The sequence below is a fragment of the Austrofundulus limnaeus genome, unplaced genomic scaffold, assembly GCF_001266775.1.
Source record: "Austrofundulus limnaeus strain Quisiro unplaced genomic scaffold, Austrofundulus_limnaeus-1.0 Scaffold9, whole genome shotgun sequence".
NCBI lineage: Eukaryota > Metazoa > Chordata > Actinopteri > Cyprinodontiformes > Rivulidae > Austrofundulus > Austrofundulus limnaeus.
In genome coordinates, this window is record NW_013952411.1 from 4,266,942 (window position 1) to 4,285,122 (window position 18,181).

General features: G+C 39.9%; 1 protein-coding gene across 1 annotated transcript in view; it reads left to right on the plus strand.

Annotated features, from left to right (window-relative positions):
* Positions 1-18,181, plus strand: part of znf609b (zinc finger protein 609b) — a gene marked incomplete at its 5' end in the record, with an annotated part of 73,866 nt that overhangs the window by 51,810 nt on the left and 3,875 nt on the right. The window contains 4 exon segments of the mRNA XM_014001573.1: positions 7,162-7,249; positions 9,432-11,727; positions 12,791-13,145; positions 14,653-15,024. Coding sequence (XP_013857027.1) covers positions 7,162-7,249; positions 9,432-11,727; positions 12,791-13,145; positions 14,653-15,024 — 3,111 coding nt within the window.

Genomic DNA, 18,181 nt, shown 5'->3' on the forward strand with positions numbered 1-18,181 from the left:
AGGTATTTATGATCTAGCATTGTCCATAACATCGACAAACAGCATATCCCTACACCATCATGTCAATATGGACCAAAATCTCTGAGGAATGCTTCCAGCACCTTGTTGAATCTATGCCACGAAGAATTGAGGCAGTTCTGAAGGCAAAAGGGGGTCCAACCCGTTACTAGCGTGGTGTACCTAATAAAGTGGCCGGTTAGTGTATATAAACAGTAGGTTTTTATTTTTCTTGTAATTTATCTTTACAACCTACTAAGCAATTCTTTACCCACAGAAATGCTTTACAATTAAGAGTGGATGTGGCCAGTATCCAAACAGAAAATGAACAGTTGTGTTGTTTTTCCTAGTATGAGGTTGAAATGACACTGTAGGAACTTCACAGTCATGGATCATTGTTCCTGAGGGAGAAAGCTTGGTTTGTTAGTCACACATTTAGTCCCTGGGTGGTGTTGGCAAGATGGCGCCTGAATTAACCCAATTCTCATAAAAGAGACATTTGTTCACATTCTTATTGGCTGACAACTGCCTTTTTCCAAGCACTTAAACAGTCCTGAAATATAAATCATATGCCTGGAGGAATTGCAGGCTTTGCCAATGGTTGTCACAAGATATTGTGTTTTCCTTATACACGTCAAGGAGAGATTGAGTAATGTGCCTTTGGCAGATCCATCTCCTAATCTCAGCACCAGAGGGGTTGTTTTATATCAAGTGATTATACAATCACCCAGATGTCATTAAAAGAAACAGCTCCTTGCCTCAGTGCTAATTATTTAGAAGAGCATATACGTGTAAATTTGGACAATAATTAACTAGCATATCATTTTTTTCTGTAATTCCCAGCATTTTTTTAATGTACTTTGAGTTTAAGAGTAAATTGCACAGATGTGTTTGTGAAAGGAGAAACTGCTGCATGCTGCTGATAATGCTGGACGATGTGGAAAGCTTACTAATGCTGCTTTCCTTCGCCTCTGCGGTACCAGAGAATTGACCTTCTCACAGACTGTTAGTCTTGTCAGTGAGAGTGACTTTTCCCTTTCAAAAACCAGAATGCAGTCTGAGATTTTCAAATACATCTCACACATACTGTAGAATCCTGCAAAAAAATAAGAGCCTAGCAATACTTGAAGAAAGGCCCGCTGTCTTTTCATGCCARAGRTTTAGACTAAGACATCTAAGATCATCTGATGTAGAAAACAAACTTTTAGATGTTGTAATAATTACATGTCTGACMCATCCGTAATGTCTAATACTTTCACCTTAGGATGGTTTATTATTGTGTAATTTATTAGTATTATTTTAAGTCTTAGATTTCTTGTCTGTAGTGGGATTGCTTATTAAATCAATCAATATTTTAATAGAATATAGTGTTTCTTGTTGACTGACCTGACAAATTGGCTGATTTATCAGTATCAGTTAAGTCCAAACATATCTGATTTTATGTGTTTTAGCGGTGGGAAAGYGTTTGGATCCAGTTACTGTCTGAGATTTCAAATGTAAACTGAAAAGATTGTTGGACTGGCAAGATCGTTAATCGTAAAAATAAGCTCTGCTTAAAGAAATAAGCCAGTTGTACGTTTTTACACATTTTAAATGTAGCTGTGTACTTGAAGAAAGAAGTGTACTGTATGATTTTAATCTACTAGRAAAAATAGTAACCTGAGATTTAGAGACAAATAACCACATAAAAAAAGGARCACGCTGCTGGTAGGCGAATTCCAAGATTTCATCTTTATAATCCTCCTCCCTTTTGTGCATCCAAGCTGCCCAAAATCCCACAACATTAAGTTGATTATCGTTTTAGTCATTTGTGTAGCACTTCTGTCTTTCAGGCAGGATTATCGTATAAGACCAAGCAAAATTTCAACACAAGTTTTCAAACTAGAGCACTGAACCCCTTGGGGGTGTTTCACAAAATTCTGCCAGTACTACATTCCAATGTATTACTTCCACATTCAGTGCTTTAAGTGACTCATACCGTTTGTCCTAAATTGCTGTCTGCCCAGCATTTAAGATAAAGGTCATCCTGAGGACTTTGTATTTTGACACTCACATAACCGGACAAGCTCGACTTCGCTTTATGCACCGCCAGTCCAGAATAACACAGTGAAATGAAAACATGCTCGACACTTGAGTGCTCCAACGCTTCATTTGTCAGGGTTACGGTTATCGCTCTTGGCAGCACCCGGCTATCTTTTATCTTTTGTGATGAATACTGACACTATTTTTCCTCATTGTTCTCTTTTTTTATCTACATGCAGCCTTGATGAGTGTGGCTCTTTATAGTACAGAAAACTGTCAAGAGATGAGGGGGGAAAACGCTGTTTGGCAGAATACATAGTGGGTTTGTCAATAATTACATCAGTATCTGTGTATGAAAAGTGATAATTGTCAGTGCTGGTAATTGTTCACACAACTGAACTCTTCTTTTTCACCCCCCTTTCTCTCTCTCTCTCTCGCTTTAAGACTCGCCTTGTCTAAGTCTGAAATCTTTCACACGTTCAAAGACAAATAGAAACCCTTAATTTGATATTTTSTAAGTCACACAGTGTCACACCCAATTATTTCCAAGAAACGATCTCCCRTTTTCAAAGATAACTAAAGCATTTTGACGAGGTCAGTCAGTGAAAATGCCATTAACCCCTCTGGATTCCTGTTGAGTTGGAGCAGAGCAGAGGTCAGCCAGTGAACCCGTGGCCCTCACAGATTTCACCARCAGCAGAGGACCTGATATTTTAGTCCCTCTGCAACCTAATGAAACGTGTCAAGTTGGGAGGAGGGGGAGTTTTAAGACAGGACATGGCAGTCACCCATGAGTCAGGCGTGCTACTCCTGACTTAATTTTTTCCCTTTCATTATCCTCTTGTTCAAGTAATCTYATACAAGTATGCGTTGGTGTTCAGAGCCTGCCGTTTGTTGTTCAACGGCACTGAAAGGAAATGAGTGTTAAAATTACAGGCCAATTCCTCTCATTAATGCAGGCTTCACTCAGCTGTCCTGTGTGACCCTATTATGGCTGACATAAAGCAGGGGGCAGAGTGCAGGGGACTGGGTTTGCTTTATACCGTCCTGACCCTTTTCTCTCACCCTACTGCAACCCTCCCCTAGCAAACAAATCCCAAGTGAGCTGCAGCTCCAAGGAACAAGTTATATTTTTTGATCTTTGAACTCCGCTTGGTTTCTTCCTTGTGAAACAAATCCAGTGAGTCAAGAGCCCTGGCCCACACAAATACTCATGTGTAACACAGACTTTACAAACTATTATGCACCGAGAGTCGTCTTAAGCCTATTGCACTGGACAAAAATCTCCTTTTTTTCCTCATTGGGAAGGGATACAATTGTTTTTTTACATTTTTCTCCACTACTTATGATGGTAATTTATTTTCCTAGCATGTTACTTTTTCTTTTCTCTCTCTTAAATATGATTTAGTGGATGAAAAATGTATTGGGTTAAGTAAAAGATCAAAAAGTAGTCCCTTTAACATTCTTTCATAAGATTTTTATTGGTTAAAAAAGTTTAACGCATAAATGCAAAATTGTCTTGTCACAATATTTCCCTACCTTTAATAAATCCGTATAATTATAATTTATAAAAATAATTTGAAGAAAAAGTAGCTTGTAAAGCTGTCGCGTCGGTGCTACGTGATTAAAAGCAGAGTTTTCATCGCGTGCGCACACACACACGTCTTCCTATCTTTGTGAGGACCACACAGCGCTCAGCCTCGCTCTGCACCGTCTTTTTTTCCCCAAGTTTGGCGAGAGATGAATGTGGAGGGGTGTAAAAAAATAGCTTTCGACTTGATCTGGACTTATTTAAATAAAAAAGACTACGTGCCGTGAAATTCTTAGAGGGGCGGGCCGTCTCGTTGGGGGGGGGGGGGGGCTGTATAATGGTAGGGGAAACACTGATATAATTTTTTACTCTAAGTCTTATTTTTTCTTATTCAAACAGAACCTGGTTGATTTTTTTTAATCAGTCATGAATACAGTAACGTCTGCTTAATGAAGTAGTAAAATGTCATCCATCCAAAGCGTATAATTTCAAGAAGAAAGTTTCTACTTATGTGCGCAGTAAAGTAGAAAAGATGTGCTCAGCTGTGCCCACAGAACATCTACAGACAATAATCACTGTGATTTAAATGAAATGTTTTGCAGAAGCGATGGTATAAAAGAAGTTTTCAATATAATTTCCATGCTTTACTGCAGAGTAACTTAGAGCCCCTTAACTAAAACTCCTTTTGGTTACGAGAGCTAAAACATGAAACAAAAGCTGAAGTACACTGACCCGACCTGTCGTATTTACTTTGTAAACTGCAGGCACAAACTCATAAAAGCATCATTTCTGCTCTTTTTCAAATCAACTTAATTGAAAATGAAGTCATGTGAATCGGTACACATTTAATATTCCATTGAGGTGTCCCACATCATGTTAAAGGAACTATATTATAATGAATCAGAGAAAGCCGGAGGCTGAGATTTGAGGTGACTCAGAAGCCAGGGATTACAGAGTTCTTTGGCTTCAATGTGGGATGGCGGCCAGATGGGAGCTGCTCCGGAGAGCAGAAATACAATGGCAAGCGCAGAATCTGTAGCATATTTGCCAGTGACGGTGTAGCAGCTCAGTAAGATGCCTCTGCTAGTGAAACTCTAGTGATTATACATTTATACATACATTATTGTCCTCTTTAAAAATGTTTAATAGTTTAAGTGTTTATGCCCATTTAGTTCCTAATAGGAGAAACATTTCCTGGTYAATCAATTGGCCACCCATTTAGAGTGGAAATGCTCAATAAGATTGATCACCACACCTCTTCTCATCAGCTGTCATCCTCTTTGTTTTCATGAATTAAATGTAACCCAACCCTGTGGGCTGCTTTTCACGTGTAGACAGTGAGTTATAGCTGAGGGGAATACAGGGAAATTCCTCTGGAAAACCCAAYGCCAAGCACATGAGTTGTCGGATCGGGGAGAAGATTTATCTCCAGGCAGGGTAGTGATCCTCAACACGCAGCCAAACACAACACTGAAGATCTCAGTAAAACACGGTGGAAGTCGTTGATAACCAAGGAGCAGCTCTGAGCTGTGTCATGAAGGAAAGTCTTTGTAGTAACTTGAAGCTGATTTAGGAGATTGTCCTCATTTGGGCCAAAAATATATCATTATCACAAACTATTACAATAAAATATTGTATTCAGTATTATATAGTACAAAATACATAAACTTACTTAGGATTCTTAAACAAAATCTTGGCTAATTTTGGTTTTAAAAAAAATACAATCAAATAAATGGTTTCAATTCTACTTAAACTTTACCACTGTCTCAGCTGYGCAAATGACAGCATTTATAACATTAAAGGCAGTTAAAAATCACTCTGACCCAACAATTCATGGTATCATTTCAGTCCCGCTTTCTCGAGAGCGGAGTGAAGGCTATATCCTGCACATCATGAAAGGCTAGTCATTCATCTGCTCTGCCTTGATTTACATCCCTGCCTCGTCCAGCTGCCAGAGCCATTTTGTGTTTGAGTGTTTCAAGAGCTCAGGGGGCGGGCTCTTCAAGGCGTTTTTAGAAAAGGTCTGGGTTCTTTTAATGTGACAGAAATCCGAACTCGAGGACCTCTCCAGTGCCCTACACACACACACACTCAAAATGGCCTTTGCCGTTGGAACCAGCCTTGACCAAGTGCTCATGTTTTGCAGCCATAGATTGAAGGAAGAGGCATGCAGCCAAGTGTCAGCAGGTTCCTGTAAACATATATAAATCCCTTATGCTCCCCCTGCTTTATGCCAGAGGCAGCAGGAGAAAAATGAGGTCTGAACTGTGACTTGTATGTGTGTGTGGGAGGGAAAAAGATTGTAAGCCAAGGATGGTTATACCATTGAAAAGAGGAAATGACGGCGAGGGTGAAGGAGAGAGGGGATGGGGGTGGGGTGGGTGTTGAGCAAAAGAGGTTTCCTAAGCTAATAAAATGCTCGGGAGGATAGAAGCTGCCAACCAGCATTCCTGTGTCATTAGATAAGTTAGCTCACTGCATCCTCCAGTTTCTCTGCAGTGCTGAAGTGGCAAGCTGAGGTCATCACCGGGGTGTAAGAGGGATGGTGTGGGCAATAAATTCACAATGTTTTTGCACACAGTCGTTGCTCTTAATCCTCTACGGCTGCTTGGTTAAAAATCTCAAAGATATTCACAACCTTTAAAGATGCTTTATTGAAAACAGCCAATACATCTGTTTACGTTTTATGTATATTTATTTTTTCTGTTGAAATATCTACAGTGCACAATATTTGTAAAATAAATTAGCTAAATCTTCAAGCTATTACCGATTTAAGAATATTTTTTAGCACTTATGTAAATCTAAACAGAAACTAAAGTGAATAAGTGAGTAAGTAGTTTTGGATCTTAAACATCAGATCAGGATCTTAAACGTCAGATCAGGTATCACACTGTCAGTAGGTCACAAGTGAGATATAATTGACAGTGGCCAAATGGTGACACAGAAGMTTCAAAATGTGACAGATTGCAGCAATAGCAGTGAAGTCGAGAGGCTTTTCTTGCACACTCATTTACAGTCTGTCAAACAGAACCATTCAGTTGAATTAGCCAAACCCAGGAGCTTGTTGCTCATTTTAAAGGAGCCACAGTTGTCATAATCTTCCCTAAGGTGGTGAATTTCTAAGCTGCAGAGTGAGAGTCAGGGTTTCAAGGAAATATTTGCCTCCAAGTGATTCTCCTTCARGAAAATCTCTTCTGCTGCGAGATGACTTATTTCAAATGGAAGGGTGTTCAGTCTCTCTTGATAGCCTCTGTGTTTTCACTCTCAGGGAGACCCTCTGCCAATATTGTATGCAGGTTTTGCAATACTGAGTGCAGCTGGGTCTGTTCCAAGTCATTTAGGAGGTATCAGTCAGTCTGGCCCCTACGGCTTTACTGTGTGAAGGAGATTAAAAAAGCATCTTTGTCTCGTATAACTGTCCTCCATATGACAGCCTTCAGCAAAGATTTCTTCACTTGCTCAGTTCAGTTTGTTTGCAACGTGAAGMAAGTAAAATAATATTTGTGATATAGCTTAATATTTAAGTTGTAAATCATTTCTGTAGTTACATATTCACAGTAGTTGCAAAGTAAATATAAAAATATAAATATAACTGTGATCTTGTCTTCCAGGCATGCTTGTGGTCAACGTGACTTGGAGAAACAAGACGTACGTYGGCACCCTGTTAGACTGTACGCGACATGACTGGGCTCCCCCCAGGTAAGAGGCACACCCTGCTTAGTACATTTCATCCCCTGGTTCAGCATAAAATTTAATTTACTGTCACACATGGAAGTTGTAAATGTCAAGAAAGAAAAAAAAAGGGTTCAAAATTGCTACAAATCACCGATGCATACTCGATCCAAACTGTTGGTGCTAAGTCTCTTAACCTTTTTATATTCCACGTGATACAAATCTGCTGTAGCAGCAGGCATACACAGCTTAATGCACCGACTTTCCAGTGTGCCACTGGACCACCGAGTGCATGTTAGTCTTTATGTTGAGCCTGGAGAAACAGGATTCATTGGCAAGCAGCTGATGTCTCAGGAGGCAGCAGTGGAAATAGAAAGCTACTCTAACAAGCCAGATTGCAGAATCCAATTATTGGACTAAGAGCTTTTTTTCCTCAACACTGGATAACATTTTCCATCACAAAGACTGCAGTTTCTAAGCTCAGTCTCATGGCAATAGCATGAGGTGTTTGTTTGGTGGTGTTTCTCAATACACAGAAATTGTGTCATAAATAGACAGGATGTGTAAAACGCACATTTTCAAGCCCTGCTTTTATTTTAAAAATGCAGGGAGAGATGCAGTTTAAATGTAAATACAAGTCTGCGTTTCAAATGGATGTTTAAGTGCACTAGAAAAAAAAGATTAAATCAGTGCTAATGGAAAACAAGTAAATGCTATATCCCACTAATGCACCGCCATACCCAGTTTGTAAGGTTTGTTAGGCTGCATTTGCACTACAATTGTCTTACAGTTTGCAGCATGACCACATTAGAAACACACTATAAATTATTCAGAAATCCTTCAACAAACTGAATATAAAATCATGCTTGTAATGAGTCTAAAACCCTGTACCACTGTCAGACTAAGGATGTGTTCACATTACCCCTGCTGGGTCTGAAATTGTTTGGAGAAACTTGTAGAGGAAGCTGTGAGTCATACCAGCCCTGGCTTTGACTTTGTCACAGACTGCTAACCTTCACTGCTGTGCACATAGATAATTACATTACCRTTATGGAGAGATAAAGCCTAACCACTATTTTCCGTGTTTAAATGACAGCGTGTTTTGATTAGAAAGGGGTAAAAAGTTTCATGGCTATTTGTTTAAATTGTATTTTATTGTCTTTCTTTTTTTTCTTGTTTGTCYTTTTTTTGTCTTTCATATTTATATAAAATATAAGATGTTGCTAAAGAACTGGAAAGTCATTGATGCTGGTTTGAATCAGGATGAACATGTGACAAATTTTTGATGTAATAACAAATAATCTTATTATTTTATTTCCCCTTTGAGAAAATATTAACCTGTCGACTTTACAATTGATGTTTGCATTTCATGCAAATTATTATTTGAAAAATAACCACTGGCGATTACTTAACCTTTTTTTTCAGTAGTGGATATGTTGGCGCCAGCAWTAGCCCATAATCTCGGATGTGGTTTTGGTTGAGTCACAAAATTAGCTAGAAGGCTTTCAGAGAATAGTACAGATGGGTCTCTGTTTGTAGCTAGTAATGAAGATGAAAGTACCATGGTTTCCCAAGACAGAAACACTATTGTCACATTTAGATTACACACGGAAGACACACCACTAAATAGATTTATTGATCAAGTTTATTTCCAAACTGTTTATCATAAAAGATAGTAATGTGTTTACAGCCATTGAATGCTTTAAAATTAAATATGGGAGTATCTAATGAGGTCTTACCGAAATAGCTCTATTCATTTTCACAATATGTATTTTTTTTGATCAAGGTCTTTTTATTAAATTTTTTTAACAAACCACAAAAAAGAACAGACTTACAAAAACAAAACACAAAACAAAACACACACACCCAAAATCCCTCCCATCCCTCCCCTCCTATACTGGATCCATTGAAACAACCAAAATCGATCTTGTATTCATACAAGTGATACAGTGAACAGGTTTGTGTATAATGAAACAATGTTTAACCTTTACACAAAATTATCTGCTGAAATTTTTTCTACATAAGATATAAATGGCTGCCAAATGTAAAAAAAAAAATTGTTTACAGATCCCCTAACAGTATTTTAATTTAATCAACCAATCTAAATTTTCATTACTGTACTGTAGAGATTAAAATCACCTGGTATACTAAGATGAAGCAATGCTACAGTTGTATGACTAATTCTTAAATATTTTTAAMATAACTGCAGGTTTTGTGAATCACCGACAAGTGATCTGGAAATGAGAAATGGTCGTGGTCGGGGTAAGCGGATGAGACCGAACAGCAACACCCCAATCAACGAGAACAGCAACTCCTCAGACAACAAGGGCACCACCAACAACAAGACACGCGCCGCATCTAACAGCAAGGGCCGGCGAGGCAGCCAGACGCCATCGGAGCGCCGCACCCCACCAAACAGCAACACCGAGGACATCAAAACCAGTCCGTCATCAGCTGGAAAACGCAAGACCAAACCAGCCTCAGACATGGACCTCAACTCCAGTTCGGAGGACACCAAAGGCAACAAACGGATGCGGACAAACTCCAACAGTGGAGGCGTGGGACCCACAGGCCTGCCTATTCCTTCTGTTAAGACTGAGCCACTTCCCCCTCCCCTTGATCGTAGCTGTCCATCTCCAGTTCTTATTGACTGTCCACACCCTAACTGCAACAAAAAATACAAGCACATCAATGGCCTCAAGTACCACCAAGCTCGCGCCCACAATGATGATGACATAAAGTTRGAGTTAGACGGAGACAGTGAATATGGAGAGGACTCAACTCTGCATCCTGAACCTGGAAACTGTAATGGAGCATCCATCTCCCAGAAAGGATGCTTATCTCCAGCGCGTTCAATTACCCCAAAAGGCAGGAACTTTGATGCTCAGAGTCCCTCTCCATCTCCTGGCAAGTTTGGTTCAAAGCAGAGTAAAAAGAAAATTCCTGAAACAGATCCAGAAATGGGAGGTACACCGATGGATGGCTGCGAGGAAGGGCCATGCCTTACTGATGAGGCCAGTAATGATGGAATAGACGATAAGAGAGGATCAGATAAGTCTAAAAAGACGAGCACTGGTACAAAAAATGATAAAATTTCCCAGAAAAACTTGAAGTCACCACGTCCGATTGGCCCTGGTCCTACAGCATCACAACAGATGTATTCTTTTCCTGCTGGGAACCCCAATTCCTCTCCAATAATCCAAGGAATCCCAAAAAGTCCCCAAATGAAAGGCACACAAGCCAAACCGCCCACTATTGGAGATCCTACTTCAGGTAGCGCTAAAGACAAGAAGAAGAAAGATAAAAAGAAAAAAGATGGTGGGAAGGATGCTGATAGTCCCAAACCTTCGGGAAAGGTAGGGAAACTAGAAGAAGGAAAGATTCCATACTCTGAACCTTGTGATCAAGGAAACAAGGGAGATGGCCTCCTCAATGGTTCCTCGGATACTCAGAGTCGCTTAGCCAGTATCAAGGCTGAGGCTGATAAGATTTACAGCTTTTCTGATAATGCTCCAAGTCCGTCTATTGGTGTCGCCAGTCGAATAGATGGCAGCGGTATGCCACAGCCTCTCACACCACTCCATGCGGTGAACCAGAATGGTGCTGACAACTCTTCAGTCAAAACCAATAGCCCAGCTTACTCAGACATTTCAGATGCTGGGGAGGATGGTGAAGGGAAACTAGAAGGTGTCAAAGTCAGAACAGAGGACCAGGGTATTAGGGAAAGCGTCAAGAAAGCGCTTTTTCCAAACCAGACACCCAACAAAGATTCGCCATATTACACCAGTTATGAGACATACTACTCACCTAATTATGTCAACCCCAGTCCCAGCGGGCCAAATCCAGGTGCACCAGTGGCTGAAGGTCAGGCTAAGATCAAAAGAGATGATGAACATGAACAAGGTGAAGAAAAAGTGAAGGTTGAAGTTCATGAAGATCGTAAACCTGATAGCAGTGCTACTGGCCAGCAGCAGCAACAGCAGCCCTCAGTCATCCAACAACGATCCAACATGTACATGCAGCCTCTTTACTACAACCAGTATGCATATGTCCCTCCTTATGCCTACAATCCCGATCAAGCTTACCATAACCACTTGATGAACACCAACCCAGTCTACCGGCAACAATACGAGGAGCGACAGCAACAGATAGCTGAGCGGCATCGTGCTGCTGAAAAGAAGTCAGATATGGTCATGAAAGAGCGAGAAGCCTCCACGAAAGAGGAGTGGAAACAAAAGAGCCCAATGCCGCCAAGCCTCTCCAAAGCCCCGAGTCAGTCAGACCTGGGAAAGGTACAGCAACCTGCAAGCAAATCAAGAGACTCCCCCTCTGAACTGTCCTCCAAGTCCATTGGAAGCATAAAGGGGGAGGACCCAAAATCCCAGCAAGCTGAGGGGCTTAAGATGAAACTGACTGAAGGAAGTCATCATGGAAAGGATGACACCTTGCAAGTTCTGGAGTCCAGAGGCCAGGCAGGCATGGAGCAGGCCATGTGGTACAGACAGGTAAATGTCTATAGAGAATAATTTTGCTCAAATGTTTAATTAGAACATACCCTGCAAAATCCACTTTTTTTGCCATGAAATGCATTTGTTATGTATTTTGAGTCACTATTAGTGTAGAAAATTTTAATTTAGTCTCTCCTGATGCTGCAAAGATATCTTTATTCTGTTAGGGTTATATTTTTCAACCCAGTCAGTTTTCTCTATTTTCTATGATGTTTTCTGAGCTATTATGTCAAATTATTTGTCACGGAACTGGCATAAAGTCTGGACTTACCAGCTACAGTTTGGTGGTCTTCAATCCTGCCCCCCTCTCTGGGTCAGACTCTGGCTCCAACATGTGAGGCTGGATGGACAAGTCTTCTGTTGTTGACATCTTTTAAGCTGGAGGTGGGGCAGGGTGTGAAGCACCTTGTTAGGATTTAAAGAGACAGTCTCAAAACGAGTTGTTCTGACTGMGACACACCTCAGAATAGGGKTGAAAGAGGGGCTTGTGGAGTTACAGTAACGAGGAATTCAGACTCTAAAGCATTGCAGTTCCACTTATATAGACCCTGACTGAATGATTTAAATGTGAAAAAGAAGTATTTAAAAGCTTGATATTATGGCTGGGCAATATTGGCAAAAAAATTAATCACGATTAATCGTGGTATTTAGCCAATAACAATTAATTTGATGATTAATCCCTTGGAGTCTCTGGACACCATTATGTCCCGGTCACGTGACCAATTTAGTAGTTAGATGTGCTCATCATAAAAATCTGGCCCAAATTGTGTCAAAATTACAGACTTCAGGCTATACATCAAATTCAAAGTTGTGTTGATAAATAAATAAATTACAGAACTTTTTTTATGTTTATCATATTTGAAGCGGAGAGGAGCACCAAGCAGACTGACCTGGTGGCAATAATTGTATTAATCGTCAAGTGCAAAAAATAATTGATTGTTTTTCTGACGATTAATTGCACATGATACGATTATGCCCAACCTTACTTGATATGTCTCCTGTAACTCATTTATGTGGTGAAACTTTGTGGACTCCTGACTTACTTTCTTGTCCTCTTCAGTACCCTGAGAGCCAGAAGCTCCAAGCAGAGGAAGAACACCAGCAACAACCACATCGAAGAAAAGATGAACGGGAACGAGATCGGAAAATAAAGGAAGAAAGGTCCAGGCCAAAGGACAGTCAAAGTGGACCCAAGGAAGATGGAAAAGACATTAGTGATCCCAGAATCACTTTGGAAGACCATCGAGCCATGAGCAAAGACTCTCGTTCCAACCCCCACATGCAGTTCACGTCACCACTAGCACAGCACCAAAGCTACCTGCCCTACATGCATGGTTACCCGTATGGACAGAGCTATGACCCCAACCACCCTGGATACAGGGGYGTACCCTCAGTCATGATGCAGAACTACCCAGGTATGACGTGAAATTTACTACAACTATAAGTTGTGTAAATTACTTTACAGTAATTTAAACAGTACCAGTGATTCCCAAACAGGGGTACGTGTACCCCTAGTGGTACACGAGTATATTAAAGGGGGTACATGGAAAAATTTCCCAGGTGTGTAAAAATATATATAAAAATAGGACTGAGATATGTATGGCCTTATAATTTTCGCAATGCGGAAAATGCGGAATCGTGAAATTAACTAAACAAAATATAATCCTCTAAAAAATGCAGAATCTCACAGGAATGGCTAATTTGGGTGAGTTTCTGATGTATTTTGGATGCTGCTGCTTCTGGTTTATTTATTTACTTATTTGTTTTCAAGGCAACATGTTTATCTTAATGTTTAATTTGAGTTTAAAAGAATAAAATGTCTGAGAATTAAATGTTCAAGTTAATGGGATCAAAGAAAAACAATCATTTAATCAGTTTTATATTATAGTTTTGGAGAATCATTATTACATTTGACAGAAGGGGTACTAAGGGTATGACAAAATGGTTCAGGGGGYACACAAGTCTAAAAAGGTTGGGAACCACTGATTTATACWACATTCATTGGTCAATATGACTTAAAGAGCCTCATGTAACTTGTTTTAAAACATAATACCTCTAAACATTTATTAGTGTACCTTCGTATAAAGAATTATTAAATTTGGCAATGATTTTAATTCTAATAGTGTTAAAAATAAACTTTGTATCATTTGTATTTTTTAAAAGCAACTACTTTATGTGAGTATAATGCGATCCTCCAAGCATAAAGCATAAACAGTCTAATCCTCGTGTATAATGCTAACCCGTATTTCATASAAACTTCAGGGATTTTCAACATTTATGGTGCTCCCTCTGGTGGGGARACAAATTATTTGGAGGCACACACTTGTGGGCGAGTTTGTGGCTGCGATGCAGAATGCGTGAGCTTCTGYATGTTGCTGAAAATGATTGGCTCCCACAGCAGAATCCAGTTGTTAAATTCTGTTGATACAGCTGACTTCCACATCTTCTTTCTGTCTGCTTTCTTTCTGGTTAACGAGAAAATAAGTTTTTGCTCCGACGACTCATCCAACAGCACGATTCTCTTCAAATGTAGATTGAAAAAATATCTTCTGTTGCTGCTTATAGTAGCTGTGTGTTCTACAGTGGGAGGGCAGAGTGACACTATAGTTCAGTTATTTACAAGAAAATATAGAAATTTATTGTAGTAGTAATTTAGCAAAAAATCTGACGACTTTATGGATGATTTTTGTGATTAAACTTTTCGAATTATCCACAAAAAATATAGTAATTTCAGTCCGTTGTTGGAACTTGATGAGGTGTAACACCATGACAGTAATATTCATAGACATCAATTTAGGTCAGTTTTCTGGAAGGTGTTAAATATTTAAACCAGTGAACATTGTTTACATGTGTAGTGCATTAAAAGTGTATAAATCGTCTCAAACCATCATGTCAACTTAAAAATTTCTCTCTTACTCGTAGGTTCTTATCTACCTGGAGGTTATCCATTTTCCCCTTACGGTAGTAAAATAGCTGGTGAGGAAGGCAGCGAGAAATCTCGCGCAAGTCCAACTGTCACTAAAACGGCAGCAGACCCCAAAGCTCTGGATATCCTGCATCAACACGCCAGCCAATACAAGAGCAAATCCCCCACCGTGGTCGACAAATCGTCCCACGACAGGGACCGGGAGCAGGACCGAGGAGCTGTCGCAGACAGGGAACGGGACCGGGAACGGGACAGAGAACGAGACGTGGACCGGCCACGCTCCTCGCCCTCCCAGCGCATCGTGCCCTCTCACCACCACATGGCATACCCTCTGCTCTCAGCGCAATATGACATGTCCTACGCCACAGGTGAGTGCGTCCTCGTCATTTAGTCTGCCTTCTAATCAGTTTCACTGTGTCCAAGTCCACAGTTTAAAATACTGAATCTGCTTGGAACTGGACTTCATACAGCAGAGGACCAATAAGTACTCAAAATACTATGAAATTAGAATTATTACCAATACAATCTGATCAGATGTAGGTGAAATACTGGCACTGAAATGAGTGTTCATAAAGAAGGTGGCAGAAAGATCATTTGGTAAACAAWGCACACTGAGTGTAGTTATAAATAGTAGTGGCTGTGACAGGAGTACAAGCACAGATGTATGTCGTGTAGAAATAAATAGTYCCTTTGTCCTGGGCTTATTTGTGTAGAACACCCCAGGGTGTCGCGCTGCACTGCGCTCCTCACTTACAGTTACAGCGGGTAAAATAAGTATTGAACACGTCACCATTTTTCTCAGTAAATATATTACTAGAGGTGCTAATGACATGAAATTTTCACCAGATGTTGGTAACAACCCAAGTGATCCATACATACAAAGAAATCAAACCATAAATGTCCAGAAATGAAGTTATTTGTAATAATGTGGAATGGCACAGGGAAAAAGTATTGAACACACTTACTGAAATTTATCTAATACTTTGTACAAAAGCCTTTGTTGTCAATGACAGCTTCAAGATGCCTCCTGTATGGAGAAACTAGTGGCATGCATTGCTCAGGTGTGATTTTGGCCCATTCTTCCACACAAACAGTCTTCAAATCTTGAAGGTTTCGTGGACCTCTTCTATGAACTCTGATCTTTAGTTCTTTCCATAGATTTTCTGTTGGATTCAGGTCAGGTGATTGGCTGGGCCATTCCAGCAGCTTTAGTTTCTTTCTCTGAAACCAACTGAGAGTTTCCTTGGCTTTGTGTTTGGGCTCATTGTCTTGCTGAAATGTCCAGCCACGTTTCATCTTCATCATCCTGGTAGATGGAAGCAGATTTTTATCAAGAATGTCTCTGTACATTTTTCCACTCATCCTTCCTTCARTTATTTGAAGTTTGCCAGTACCATATGCTGAAAAACAGCCCCACACCATGATGTTCCCACCTCCAAACTTCACTGTTGGTATGGTGTTTTTGGGCTGATGTGCAGTGCCATTTGACCTCCAAACATGATGTGTATTCTGGCATCCAAACAGTTCAATGTTGGTCTCATCTGACCAGACTATATTCTCCCAGTATTACACAGGCTTGTCTAAATGTTGTGCAGCAAACTTTAAAGGAGCTTCAACATGCTGTTTCTTCAGCAGTGGAGTCTTGCGTGGTGAGCGTGCATACAGGCCATGGTGGTTCAGTGCATTACTTATTGTTTTCTTTGAAGCAATCGTACCTGCTAATTCCAGGTCTTTCTGAAGCTCTCCACAAGTGGTCCTTGGCTCTTGGACAACTCTTCTGATAATTCTTTTCACTCCTCTGTCAGAAATCTTGTGAGGAGCACCTGGTCGTGGTCGGTTTATGGTGAAATAATGTTCTTTCCACTTCTGAATTATGGCCCCAACAGTGCTCACTGGAACCTTCAGAAGTTTAGACATTCTTCTGTAACCGATGCCATCATTATGCTTTGCAACAATAAGGTTGTGAAGGTCTTGAGAGAGCTCTTTACTTTTACCCATCATCAGATGGTTCTTGTGTGATACCTGGCCATCATTTGGGACTGAACCAGCTGATATTAACTTGCACTGACAAGGGGCAGGCTTGCTTTCTAATTACTGAGAGAGTTCAGCTGGTGTCTTGGCTTTCCATGCCTTTTTACACCTCCCTTTCTTCATGTTTTCAATATTTTTTTCCCCTGTGCCATTCCACATTATTACAAATAACTTCATTTCTGGACATTTATGGTTTGATATCTTTGTATGTATGGATCACTTGGTTTGTTACCGATATCTGGTGAAAATTTCATGTCATTAGCACCTCTAGTAACATATATACTGAGAAAAATGTTGACGTGTTCAATACTTATTTTACCCACTGTATGTTAAAGGCAGCGATCTGCAAAGAAAGCAGACCAGGTCTAAAGAAAAGCCTGGTTCCTCTGCTGCAGTCGAACACAATATGCAGTGCAGCTTTTAGCCCCTCAGCTCATCCAGCCTAAGTAGGTCCTCTGAGGACAAGTGGATCACAGTGCGGATAATAGAAATGTTGAATGAGCTGCTGAGAAAGGAAGCCTCTGCAGCCTGCAGGGACATCTGCTGGTAACTCTTTGGAACAGCAGCTTTTTGGACATTAACATGCTGCATAAAAATTCAACTTTCTGTCACAAAATACAGAAACTAAAGAGCTTACTTCTGATCAGTTCTGTTTTTTATATTGGAACAATATATCTTAGCTTTGTTAAATGATGTCATTTAAATGTCTGGACAGAGTTATAATTATGGATATGTAGCTAATTTTGTTTGTATTTATTTAATTAAAGAATTGAAGCAAAACTGACATGATCAGACCTAAATGTAAGGAGAAATGTGAGCACATTTAAAGGATCAATGCATTTTAGTGCAAAGAGTTTTGGTTTTACAAATCTGTATTTGGCAAGTTTCTCAAACCCAAAAATCCAACAGTAGAAAAAAAAAAGTGACTCTTCGTTCATCACTGTAGCTTATAACATCTTTAAGTCTGAAGGCGAGAAATTATTTAAATAAACATCTGTTAATGTTTATGTTATGTGTAAAATGTAAAGTAGCGAATACACCTAAAAATAAACAGCAAGTATTTAAAGGGATTCCTGATTAGTTGTAACATTAGACTTCATTTAATAAACATATATTTTAACTGTAAAATAAAACTGTAAAAATACTGTAGGATGTTCAGTTTTTATCATTTTTAAACTGAAAGTTTAAAAGCATATTACACGGACGGGGCCATTTTATTTACACACAAAGCATTCTACAGGGAACTGTACTCTCACCATTCCTGTTCACACTGTACACTTCAGACTTCCAGCACAAGTCAGACTGCTGTCATCTACAGAAATACTCAGATGACTCTGCAGTTGTTGGGTGTATCAGAGACGGACAGGAAGCTGAGTACAGAGAGCTGGTGGACCGCTTTGTGACATGGTGTGGGAACAATCATCTCATCTTGAATGTGAACAAAACAAAGGAGATGTTTGTAGATTTCAGGAGAAATAGTGTTAGATCAAACCC